The 13,572-nt window shown below is 38.4% G+C and overlaps 1 protein-coding gene across 2 annotated transcripts in view; it reads right to left on the bottom strand.

The window, feature by feature from the left end:
* NUP58 (nucleoporin 58) overlaps positions 1–5,683 on the bottom strand; it is a 49,132-nt gene extending 43,449 nt beyond the window's left edge. The window contains exon 1 of one of the 2 annotated variants that reach the window (XM_079138962.1): positions 5,334–5,683. In XM_079138962.1, the coding sequence (XP_078995088.1) occupies positions 5,334–5,440 (107 nt within the window). In that variant the 5' untranslated portion in view covers positions 5,441–5,683. The remainder of the gene's footprint in view (positions 1–5,333) is intronic. The other variant, XM_079138961.1, reaches the window with a different exon arrangement.
* Positions 5,684–13,572: the final 7,889 nt, after the last annotated feature.

Below are 13,572 nucleotides of genomic sequence, written 5' to 3'. Positions count from 1 at the left end.
GAAAAAATTGGAAGGCACAAAGAAAAATAGACAAGTTATTCTAAGGTGCCTAAGCTATAGTACCATATTCATGGAAATGGGGAGAATGATATCTTGCCACCAACACTGAGACACTGGGGGCTGGAGGTGTGCTGAAGTTGAGTGCATCCTGGTAAAAATTAATCACAAAGCAAAACTGTCATCTATCAAGATTATGTGCTCAGCAGCAAAAGCTCTCTTCAGAGAGCTTCTTAAATGCTTAAAAATAGTGGATAAAAACAAGTGATATGAACAAAGTTGACAACTTTACAACTGCTTTTATCAAGCCTTAGAGGCTCAAATTTGCTATCTACAGGTGGGAGGGCAAATTATGAAAATAAGCAAGAAATTTTCACAATTTGATATTTCAAGAATTATGCAGGAAGGGTGAGGTTGTAGCTCAGTGGTAAACTGCTTGCTTAACACGCACAAGGCCCTCGTTTCAATCCCCAGAACCTGCCCCCCAAAAAGTGGCAGAGTTAATAGATATTATAACACGCATAACAGAATGGGAACTCCCAGTTAACTTTATTACTACTTCCCTCTCTGCTCTTCTATAAAGACATCATCACCATGAGAGAACCCAATGTCTTTCAAAAAAATCTTAATATTCTATAGGATGTTTCAATATAAGGAGAGGAAGTAGAGTCTGGGTTCCAATACCAGCTTCCCCATGTGCTACTGTTAGTGTGACAATACTTAACTTTTTTGAGTTTCTATTTCTTCATCTGCAAAACAGGCATAACAGAAGCCACTAAGCAGGTTTGTTTATAATGGTTAAAAAATTGTGCATGGCAAATTCACTTCAAAAAATGTTATTACTGTTATCATTAGGAATACTCAAAAATTCAACGAGGGCTGGGGAGATAGCTCAGTTGGTAGAGTGCTCGCCTCATAAGCACAAGGCCCTGGGTTCGATCCCCAGCACCGGGCAAAAAAAAAAAAGTTCAACTAAATCACATTATGTACAAGACAGTGTGCCTGAAATTGCAAAGGATACAAAGATAACCAAGGTAATTCCTATTCAAGGAAGATGTTGTTCCCCAGAGGAATAAAATAACACAAATTGTAACCCAAGTCAAAACAGTTCTCCAAGTTACTTAGGGGCAAGCATCAATTCCATAATCACCTAAAAAGTCATTTAGTTTTCTGCACACATTGGGAGACCTAGGGAAAAGGCAGTGTTATGATTCAAGCAGTAGAAATGTATACCTTCAATAAAGCAGATTACAATCAAGTGCCAAATTATGGCAAAAAGTAATGCAGAAGTTTGAGATAAAGAATTTTTCAGTGTGTGGTGCAGAGACAGAGGAGCCTATTGAAGAACTAGGCCTTGATAGGACATCAATGCCAAGTAGAGAAAAGGAGGATTATACTATTGTGTATTAGTTTACCCCTGACTTTAATAATGTATGTGTGTGCTCCTGGATGTTTGCAGGGCAGGAGGGAGGCCAAATAAGGCTAGAAGGATTCACTGATGATTACAGTAAGGATCTTTGAATGCTTCTGAATGAATTTAAAAAGTATTTTAAGAAAGAGTATTGACTACAATGAAAACTTAAGTGAGATACCCAATTTAAAAAATACAAACAAAACAGCTAAGTGAAAGTTAAAAAGAAGATATTATAGTATACAATGACTATATATTCAGATAGCATTAGGTAGTACAACTAAAAACAGTGCATAAACATAGTTTCACTGGTAGTAGTCTAACAGTATTGTTATTTTGGATCTACTATGTATATAAAACAACATATAACATGGACTATAAAATTTACAGAATTTTTTTTTAGTTGTAGACAGATACCATCTTTATTTTTATGTGGTACTGAAGATCAAACCTAGTGCCTCACATGTGCTAGGCAGATGCCCTACCACTGAACCACAACTCCAATACAAATTAAAAAAAAAAAAAATTTACAGGCCAATTTTGAAGGTATTGGATCAAGTAAATGGTTATTATGTTCCCCTTATTCCCAAACAAAACAGGGATCCTTTTCCTTTACACTGCTATTCCAAAAGTATACAAAAGATGAGCACTAGCCAGTTGCACTGGTGCACACCTGTGATCCTAGCTACTTAGGAAGCTGAGGCAGGAGGATCTTAAGTCAAGGTCACCCTGGGCAACTTTGTGAGACTCTTGTTTCAAAATAAAAATAAAAAGGAGTTGGGCATTGGGGCACATTCCTATAATTCCAGTAACTCAGGAAGCTAAGGCAGGTGGACCACAAGTTTGAGACAAGCCTTAGCAACTTAGTGAGACACTTGACAGCTTAGCGAGACCGTCTCCCAAAAAAAAGAAAAAAGAAAAAAAAAAGATTTGGGGATGTAGCTCAGTAGTACAGTGCCCCTGGGTTCAATCCCTATTACCAAGGGGGTTGGAGGGTGGTGGTAGTAGATGCATGGTGAAATTGTTTTCATAAAAATGAATCAAAATATGTAAAATTTCCTGATAACTGAAGGCACTACCATATGTTACATAAATAAAATTGAAAAATACTTCCAAAAGAACACATCAAAGTAAAATCTCAATCTACAAAAGAAGAAAAATTTCCCTGTGACAGAGAAATTTACTTGCTTTAACGAAATCTACCCTAGACCCAACTAATTATTGACTCAATCCAGTGCTGTCTGCCAAGGACTTGACAGAAGATGCTGTGAAAAAACAAAACTTCATCAGGTTAGGAATGCGATTTTAACTTCTCAGTCTGCCTTAAGTAGACTTGGGAGCTATCATAATAGCTTACTGAGCATTTAGCAAGTACCAGTCATGATGCTAAACTGACAACCTTCAACTAAAATTTCCAAGGTAAATATACTATCATACCCCTTTTCCGAATGTAGGAATTCCCTGAAAATGACTTTCTTCAAATCACCAGGTGGAACTAAGAAAGTCAGGTCTCCCAAACACCACCTTGGCTGACACATGTTGGCTATCTTTCATTATTTTACCCCAATCTTTCTAAAGTCTGAGTAAATTCTCCTGATTTATTACTAATAATTCATTTACTCATTCAATAAGGATTTATTAAAGATCTTTTCTATGCCAGATATTGTTCTAGGAACTGAGGATGGAGTGGTAAATACTCAGACTCTGACCTCAGAAATTTTCAGATAGTGGGAGGCAGATACTCATTGTTCATTCGTTTACTAAATATGTGCTGAGGTCCAAGTACTGTGTTTGCTGGGAAAACAGAATGAAAAGGTCTCTACCATCACGGAGCTTACAATCTACTGCTAGGGTCACACTACAAACAAGAAAAAAATAAATATTAACTATCAATTACAATATGTATATACACTTAATATATTAAGTGCCTCAGGTACAAGATAGTATGAGAATGGAACACTCCCTTAGGCTGACATGTTAGAAAAAGCCTCTTAGGAAAAGACCATTTGAATACAAAAAGATAAACAGGGATTTGCTTGGTAGAGAGGAAGTAGGAACATTCTAAACAGAGCAAACTAAAGTAGAAACGGTTAGCCGTGTCCCTCTGAGGAACTGAGAGAAGACTGTGTTGCTAGAACAGAATTCTTTTAAGATCAGGGCCATAAGAAAAATAAAAAATTAATTTTGCAGGTCACAGCATTTTAAAAATTGAAATGGGATAGCATAGAAAATAGCAATGCATCCCATGAAGCAAAAGTAATTATGAACAGTTTCAATGAGATTGTTCAATTGCTTATTTGTGTAAATGTACTGGGTAGTAACTTAAATGTTATTTTTTTACAGTGGGCCTGGATCACTGAAATGATAAAATGGGCCCAAGATGAGTTTGAAGATTACTTGGGGTCTTGAAAATCAAAAATCTTTTTTTTCTCTATTTTCTGTTTACTTCATTCTAGAGATGGCAGGAAATAACTGAAGGAGGAGCTATAAGATTTTTAAAATCACTGATGTAAAAGGAGATTTTGGGACAGCAAATGGGACTCCATTGACCTAATCCATGCAGGACTTGACAGTAGTTTTTACCCAACACAAGTGATGGTTGGTTGAAAACCTGACAGGAATCAGGAATTTGCATAAGAATTTGAGTGTCAAAAGGCAACTCATTTATCTTACCATCCAAAATAGATCCTAACACATAGAAACTTGCTGAACAAGTATTTGTGCCATGAAGGACAATAGCTTATAGCAGGATGCACTGGAAATACAGACAAATGAACACCGCAGAAATATAATGATCAGAATTTACATTAAAAGCACAGAATAACAGGTATAGAGGAAAACTCGCACATTTCTAGCTTGACTGTGTAGTATGTGGTTCCTCTCCCCTCCCCAGCCTTTTTTTCCCTTAAATATTTTTAAATTGTTGATGGACCTTTATTTTATTTATTTATATGCAGTGCTGAGAATCTAACTCCGTGCCTCACGCATGCTGGGCAAGTGCTCTACCACTGAGCTACAACCCCAGTCCTCCCCTTCCTTTTTTTAAAATACAGATAATGCTGAAGGTATTTTTGCCTTTCCAATCTACCACCATATCCTTTAAGCTATCCATATCCACAGCTTGTCAACAAAGTACATATTCCGTAATATTATGAACTCCTACACTGTGAGTTCTAAAGATTAAAGTTTTCATTAACATAACCTCTCCCCATTTTCTTTCTGAACTTCTCTTATTTATATTTTTGTGTCCACCGGAACTAGTAAACTGCACGAAAATGGTGAATATACTACCTACGTTTTGTACTTTAGTAAGTGATAAAGTGAACCATTACATTATTATCAAGGATATACTAATATGCATATACTGCACAAAAATACTACCAATAAATGCTGCAAAAAGAACTTTTTTTTAACCCAGACAAGTTGGGTCCCATATGGCACAAAAGTCTGCAAAGCTAGAGAAAAAATTACCACGAAATCATAAAAAAACCGAAGTGTCTAATACCGTAAATAAGGAGAAACTTTAATTGTCCTCCTCAACAACTTTTATCACTTGTCCCTTTCTAAAACCCTAAAAAAAAAACCCTATACTTTCATTCATTCTCCCAATTTTCACCTATGCCTAACACTGGCGCTTGATTAAAGTTTAGAAGTGAAGCTTAGTCAGGCCCCTTAGTCAGACTGGGTTGTAACAATACCTAAACCACCAGTGAATTCCCACACCTCACCACATAGTACAGTCGCCCCCCTCCCTACCAGGGCGCCTGCAAGGCCCAGGCACCGAGCTAGCGGGAAGCCCATGTTGCTGGCATCAGGGCTGGTGCTTTCCCCCAGGCCCACCGGAAAAGAAGTCAGCGGGATAAGGTGGGGCACCAAGAACTTCACAGGGAAGTTCGGACCACGGAAGGCGAAGAAGTGCGGTTACCTAGACGCCCCAGTCCCGAAGGAGAAACCGCCGCCTGTGCCGGTACCACCGGCCGCAACGGTGGTGGAACCCAGCGTCCCGGACCCGAAGGAGAACCCCGTGGACATGGCTGCCCCAGGCTGGACGCCGTCAGCAAGCTGAAAAAGGTCAGAGACCCTCCTCTAGCCTTAAAGCCGAAGTGGACCGAGCAGCATCGTTCTCGCCCAGTCCGGACCTGGCGGGCACTTAAAGCCCCAGCGGTGGCCGCGAACCCAGGCCTAGACGGATGGAGCGAGTAATCTAAAACACGCCCAACGCACGCCGCGAGCTCGTAACACGCCGGAAGCGAGGCGGCCGCGCAGGGAACTCTGGGATGGCAGTGGAATCGACTTGCCGCGCGAGGCACGCCGGGTCGCGGTGGGGCTGGCTTGCTTCCGGCTCTCTTAAAGGGATAGGCGCCCCGAGTTTTAAAGCAACCATTTCTTTTCTTTTTAGTTCTTCTTTATTGTTATGTACTTTATGACAGATGAATCTCAATTATTGCTTCTATCCTGCCTCCTGCTAAAAAGGATGCCCAGAACCCCAGAGTTGAGAAGGGCCCTAGTGAACATCCCTAAACCTCCGGTAAAGAAAAGGGGGGGTCGTCGGGCTTTCCTTGCTGGCCGTCCATCCTCGAGAAGGAAAGGGAGCACGCCGGCTCCTCGAGAATTCAGAAATCGGGCGATAATAATTCACGGACTCGCCCCACGACGCGAGCTCCAGCTGGGAGCCCCAGGGCATGCAGAGTCGGTTTGGCGAAGTCGGTGCCCTGAGGGGGGCTGAGAAGCGACACCGCGGCCCCGGCTGCGGAGCGGCGGGCAGTGGTGCCTCCAGGCCGCCTGGGCCAAGCTCCCCGGGTCTCCCGCGTGTGGTATGGTCACGTCCACAAATCAGGTCTCCGGCCGGCCCGGTGGCGCAAGCCCGTGATCCCAGCGGCTTAGGGGGCTGAGGCAGGAGGATCACAAGTTCAAAGCCAGTCTCAGCAACTTAGCAAGACCCTGTTCAAAATAACAAATAAAAAAGGGCTGGGAGTGGGAGAGGCTGCGGTTGTGGCTCAGTGGAGAGCGCTTGCCTAACGTGTATGAGGCACAGGGTTCGCTCTTGAGCACCTCAAAAAAATAAAATGAAGGCAGTGTGTTCATGTACGATCCAAAATAAATAAAGGACCGGAGATATGACCTCGGTGGTTAAGTGCCCCTGGATTCAATCCTGGTACAACAACAACAATAATAATAATGTCAGCGTCCTGGAGTTAGGAATTCCGGGCAAGATGCTGCGTGTGGGGTCCTTCCCAGATGGCTGTTTCGTGGCTGTGTGCTGCAAAGTTCTAGGGGAACTGCCAAGAGGAAGGTATAAGAAAAGTACAGAAACAAATATTATAAAGGCGAAATCTTCTTAAGCAACCTACGAAATATGTGGGATTAGAGATGAAATCCCTCTTCGGTGGGAGCATCAGAAAAAGTTTCATGGCAGTTGTGCATGTGGAGGCAACTATCAGAATATTGGTCTTTATTTCTCCATCAGGTATTGTTACTCCTCCAAATGGTTTGCCTACTGTGTCTCTTTCCAAAAAGCACCCCTTGGATTTGTTCTCCTAAGGTGTAATTCTTATAGTGCCTTGGTCAAAAGCCCAGTGTCTTCCAAGGGGCACTCAAAGTCCTCAACATGACAGTCTTTCCAACGTCTTATCTCACAGGTACCCTTAATTCAACACTTTCTGCAGCATTGAGTTTGATATTTGCCACCTGTTATAGACTGAATTATGTCACACCCCCCCACAACAAATTTCATATTGTTGAAGCTTTATGTATGCTTCCAAATTTGTATGTTAAAACCCTATCTGCCTCCAAATCCATATGTTAAAGCCCTATCCTCCAAATTCATACGTTGAGTCCTGCTTCCCTGGGTCCTTTGGGAGATAACTAAATTTAAATTAAATCATAACTCTTTCCAAAACTTTTGAAGAAAACCTACATAGAATTAGCAAGAGCAAAATACCCCTCATTTAAGAAATATGTTAATTAACAAGACATAGATCAGTAAAAATATAGTAGAGACTAACATAAAATGTTCATAATAGGAAAAACTGGCTGTGGGTATAAGGAAACTATAATGATGAAAATCTGTAACTTTAAAAATAAATTTATAGAACTGAAGGACATACAGCTCAAAAGATAATAGTTTTGGGCTTTGGGGGAAGATATTTAAATTGACAATTCTTTCAGAATTTATTTTATAAAAATTTTAGTGTGATATTTCTGTCTTGTATGTGGTAGAGTGAAGTTATGCTAAAGTAGCAATTGACCCCTAAATCCCACTGAGAGGAGCACTGCAAAGACAGAAACCGGAATATATCATAAACAATATTATAATCTCCCACATGCCTTTAGATGCACAGAATGTGAGACTGAACCTCAAAGACCCTTTATCTCATACATTTTTGTTTGCCCTGTTAGCAAGGAGAAAAGAAAAGACTTTATATTCTTATGTGCCACAGAAACACAACCCCAAGAAAGCAGTTTTGATAAGCTCAATTGTTTGGTTAGTCAACTGAAAACTTGACAGTAAAATGGCAATCACTTGAGCATCATGCCTGCCTAAAATTAGCTGAAAGCCGATTGCCCAGCCACACAAGACTAAGGCACTGGAATTTGACTTGACCTTCCTTACCTACTGTAGCAAAGTAGAAAATTCTATTACAATGGATCTTCCAGTTACTACTCATACATGGGACTTGAACCCATGTGTCAACTCTACGTTAATTGCTATTTTCCAAGGATGGAGCAAAGTATTCAGATTCTAAATTCTCTGGTAAGCCATTGGTTTTCATTTGTTTCTTACAGTGTGAGAATGCTGTTAAGAAACTCCATCTTTTGTTGATTTGTCGGTGGATGACATTGTTTATGTCATAAATGGAATTATTCAAAAGTCAGTATAAACAGAATCATGCTATATGTACTGTTTTTTTCTTGCTGAGCATTATGTTTATGAGGCTTATCTGTTGTTACATGTAATTGAAGATTTTTAAACTTTTCATTGCTGCATATATTCCATTTTATCAAAATCACAGTCTATCCATTCTACAGCTGGTATTTAATGTTTTTAGTTTTGGACAGTTACAAGCAAGGCTGCTATATACATTCTTTTATGTGTACTCTGTTACATATATGGGTAAAATTATCTGGGTTACACATTTAGGAGTGGGTTTCTAGCTCTTAGGCTATGTACATGTTCAACTTTATGATGATAAATTTTCTAAAGGCATTGTAACAGTATATACTCCCAATGGCAATGTCTGAGAGTCCATGTCATTACTTACCCTTGCCAATACCTCTTAATGTTATGGGCTGATTTGAAAATTAAGCTAAACTGATCCCATTTTGTTCAGACATCTCACCCTGTGTAAACTCCACCGCCCCATATGTTCATGAGCTCACTTGCATAGAAGGTAATACCTCCACCCTCCCCCACTTGCACCCTGACCACAATATCCTTGACTTACAGAATGTAAGCTTGCCCTTCTGAAAATGTACTGACAATTTCTGAGTAAACATGTTTTATGTAACTTGTGGTTGTAACTGCCACCCACTCTCTTTCCCTTTGTGGTTTTCCAGTTTTGGTTTTTGTTTGTTTGTTTGTGGTGCTGGGGATTGAACCCAGGGCCTTGTGCATGCAAGGCAAGCTCTCTACCAACTGAGCTATATCCCCCGCCATTTTTCCAGTTTTTAAGTGGCACTCAACCCCCACTGGGTGTCTGAGATTGCAGAACTGTTTGCTTTCTGCTTCCCTGGTCCTGGCCAGATAAATCCTTTGTCTTTTACTTCAAAAGGACCCAGAGTTTTATTTGGGATATTGGAATAGTGCCTTAACACTGTCAAAATTTTTATTTCTAAAAAAAAAAATTATTTCCTGATTTATAAGGAAGTTAAATATTTTTAGATTACATATATTGTTGTTTTGGATATCCTTTTTTGTAAAGCTCCTGCTGCAGTGTTTTACCTATTTTTCTAATGAGTCTTTGTCTTTTTCTAATTGATTGGTAGGTAGGAATTTATATATCCTGAAGATGAATAGTTCGTATAATATGTGTGCTAAAAATATTTTACATATCATGTCTTACCTTATAACTGCTTTACTGTGTTATATTCTTTTTTGAAGGAACACAAACTTGTGATCTAAATACAATTCAGTTTACTATCTCAAATTTTTGTGCCCTGTTTTAAATATTCTTCTCTATAGTAGTTACAAGTATATTCTCACATATCCTCTTAAAATTTTACTGTGCTGCTTTCCATATCTGGGTCTATATTCAACATGGAAATGTACAGTTGGGGGTAAAGATCATATTTACACACATAGGTATCAAACTGTCTCAGCACTGTTTATTAAAAATAGTATTCCCCATCTCATTGATCCAAAATATGACATTTCTTATAAATCAAACATCATGTGTATTTGGTTCTATTTCTGCACTCTCAATTCTGTTCCTGGAAGCCTATTTGCCTATCCTTGCAACACACCACCTAAATTATATTTATAATGAATCTTGATATTGCTTTCAATAAATCTTGCCTTCTTTTGTTCCTCAAGATAATTCCTGGCTTTTTACATTTCTATATTTATAAGAATTATAATCAATAGAATTAGCTTATCAGACATATATAACACACATGCACTGTTAACTTCCCTCACTATAGTAAACACATTTAATGGGCCTATTAGGATATTGATTGGGAATATGTTGAAACTACATATAGATCATAATGGAAATAATTGACATTTAAAAAAAAGTTTTCAAACCCACAAATAGAGTGTATATATATATATATGTTTATTTGGGTCTTTATGAGCATGTATGTATGATTTATGTGTCTACCTACTTCTGTAACATGCTCTGTAAGGATCTTATGCATGTTTTGTGACCATTATTCATTGACATTTGGTTTTTTTAGGGTGTGGCAAATATATCATGTGAAAATTCTATTTTTTCCCTTCTAGGAACTTAGAACTTATTTTGCTATTTCTATTATGTTAGCAGTTACCTTAGAAATGAAAACATGAACATAAGTTTTTGAAGGTTAAAGTCAACCAATACCCTTGTTCTGTTGCAGAACAACACAAGTATCCCGGAACACTTGGTCTCACTCTTGACTCAGATCTGATTTTTAAAAAAATTTTCAATCTCCCAAAACTTCATTATTGTTTTATGGAGTCAGTATTTGATTACATTTACTCATTTTCTTACATTTAAAAAATGTAATTTCTTTTGTACCTTAGATCTTCTGTCATCACTTTCCTTATACTGAAGTATACTTTAAGAATTTACTTTAATATGAGTCATGGCAAACTCGTGAGTTTTTTGTTTGTTTGAAAATATGCCCACTCGTTGTCTTTTTATGTTCTTTGTTTTGGTACTAGTGATCAAACCCAGGGGCATTCTACCACTGGGCTATTATATCCCCAACCTTTTTAAAATTTTATTTTGAGACAGGGTTTCACCAACTTGACCAGGCTGGCCTTGAATTTATTAATCTCCTGCCTCAGCCTCCAAGTAGCTGGGATTACAGTCCTGCATTCTGTGCCTGGCCCTTCTCTTATTTCTTGAAAGGTATTTTTCTTGGAAAGAATTCTGCATTGGCAATTGTTTTTCTTTCATCATATTGAAGATTCCATTCCAGTGTTATGTAGCTTCCACTGTTGCTAAGTCCGCTAAAAGATTGACAGTTGATCTACTGTAAATAATGTTTTATTTCACTTTGGATGTTTTTGGGACCCATTTTTGTTCTTGGTGATGCCATAGTAAATTCAACATAATGAATCTGTATCTCATATAATGTGTCTACGTATGAATTTCTTTTTTATTTATTCCTCTTGGATTTGTTTGGCTTTATCTGTGAATTGGTGTCTTCCCTACACTTTGAAAATCTTAGGCATTACCTCTTCAAATATTATTTTAACTCCAATCTCCTTGTCTCTTTACCTCTTTCTTCTCTCTCCCATTCCTCTCTCCCTGTCTCTTCTATTCTTATAAAACTGTGAATAGATTTTTACTAGACCTTTTTACTGTATCCTCCATATCTCTTGACTTCTTATAGATACAATCTTTGTCTTTCTGTACTGCTTTCTAGGTGATCTTTCTTTCTTTTCTTTTCTTTTCTTTTTTTTCTTTCCTTTCACCAGGAATTAATTAAACCCAAGGGCATTTTACCACTGAGCCACATCCCCAGCCCTTTTTATTTTTTTATTTTGAGACGGGGTCTCACTAAATTGCTAAGAGCCTTGCTAAACTGCTGAGGCTGACAGAACTCACCATCCTTCCTCTTGCCTTAGCTTCCCAATTGCTGGGGTTACAGGCATGTGTCACCACATCTGGCAAGGTAATTTTTTCAATATTTTCCTTTTTAATTTTTTTTAAGTTTACAGACTGCATTTTGATTCATTGTGCACAAACAGGATACAACTTTCATTTCTATGGTTGTGCACAATGTAGATTCACACCATTTGTGTAATCATACATGAACATAGGGTAATAATGTCTGTCTCAATTCACTATCTTTTCTTCCCCTGCTCCTTCCCACTCCAGTAATTTTTTCTTAATAGCTTACAGTTTTCTATCTTTTTTCTTTTTGGCTGTAATTTAATCTGTCAAACCCATCTAATGGGTTTTCCATTTCACTTTTTGTGGAGTCTTGCCTTGGTATTTATTGGGGTTCCAGGATCTGCTTTGAACATCAAAACCCAAGGATGCTCAAGTCCCTTACATAAAATGACATAGTATAGCCAGGGGTAGTGACATATGCCTGTAATCCCAGTGGCTCTGGGAGTTGAGGCAGAAGGATCACTCATTCAAAGCCAGCCTCAGCAACTTAGTGAGGACCTAGGGTCTCATTGAGACCCCATCTCAAAATAAAAATTAAAAAGAGCTGGGGATGTGGCTCAATGGTAAAAAGCCCCTGAGTTCAATCCCTGGTAACTTGGTACAAAACAAAACAAACAAACAAAAAAACAAAAAAACATAGTATTTGCATGTAACATATATTTCACCATACACTTAAAATCATCTTTCGATTTATAATACCTAACACAATGTAAATGCCATGTACTTATACTGTATTGTTTAGGGAATGATGACAAGAAAAAATTTTGTACATGGTCAGTATAGACCCAGTTTTTTAAAAAAAATATTTTTATTTTTACAGACTGCATTTTGATTCATTGTACACAAATGGGGTACAACTTTTCATTTCTATGGTTGTACATGATATAGATTCACACCATTCGTGTAATCATACATGTACATAGGATGATAATGTCTGTCTCAGTCCACTATCTTTCCTTCCGTGCCCCCTTCCCTCCCCTCATTTCCCTCTGCACAATCCAGAGTTCCTCCACCACCACCACTTCACCCCATTATGTATCAGTATCCATTTACCAGAGAAAACATTCTGCCTTTGGTTTTTTGGGATTGGCTTATCTCACTTAGCATGATATTCTCCAACTCCATCCATTTACCTGCAAATGCCATAATTGTATTCTTTATGACTGGATAATATTCTATTGTGTATATGTGCCACAGTTTCTTTATCCATTCATCTGTTGAAGGGCATCTAGGTTGGTTCCACAATCTAGATTGAGCAGGTATGAACATTGATGTGGCTGCATTACTGTAGTATGCTGATTTTCAGTCCTTTGGGTATAAACTGAGGAGTGGGATAGCAGAGTCAAATGGTGGGTCCATTCCAAGTTTTCTGAGGACTCTCTATACCAGAGTGGTTGCACCAATTTGCAACTCCACCAGCAATGTATGAGTGTGTCTTTCTCCCCACATCCATACCAACACTTATTATTGTTTGTGTTCTGAATAATAACCATTCTAATTGGAGTGAGATGAAATTTTAGGGTGGTTTTGATTTCATTTCTCTAATTATTAGAGATGATAAGCACTTTTTCATACATTTGTTGATCGCCTGTGTATCTTCTGTGAAGTGTCTGCCCAGTTCCTTAGCTCATTTATTGATTGGATTCTTTGTATTTTTGGTGTAAAGTTTTGTAAGTACTTTATAAATTTTGGAGATTAGTGTTCAATATGAAGTGTGTGTGGAGCCCACTCTGTAGGCTGTGTTATCACGTTATTGATTGTTTCCTTTGCTGAGAAAAAGCTTTTTAGTTTGAATCCATCTCATTTATTGATTCTTGCTTTTATTTCTTGTGCTCTGGGAGT

The sequence above is a fragment of the Sciurus vulgaris genome, assembly GCF_902686455.1.
Source record: "Sciurus vulgaris genome assembly, chromosome: 4".
Lineage (NCBI taxonomy): Eukaryota > Metazoa > Chordata > Mammalia > Rodentia > Sciuridae > Sciurus > Sciurus vulgaris.
The sequence above is the reverse complement of the archived record's forward strand: the minus strand, read 5'-3'. Positions and strand labels throughout refer to the sequence as shown.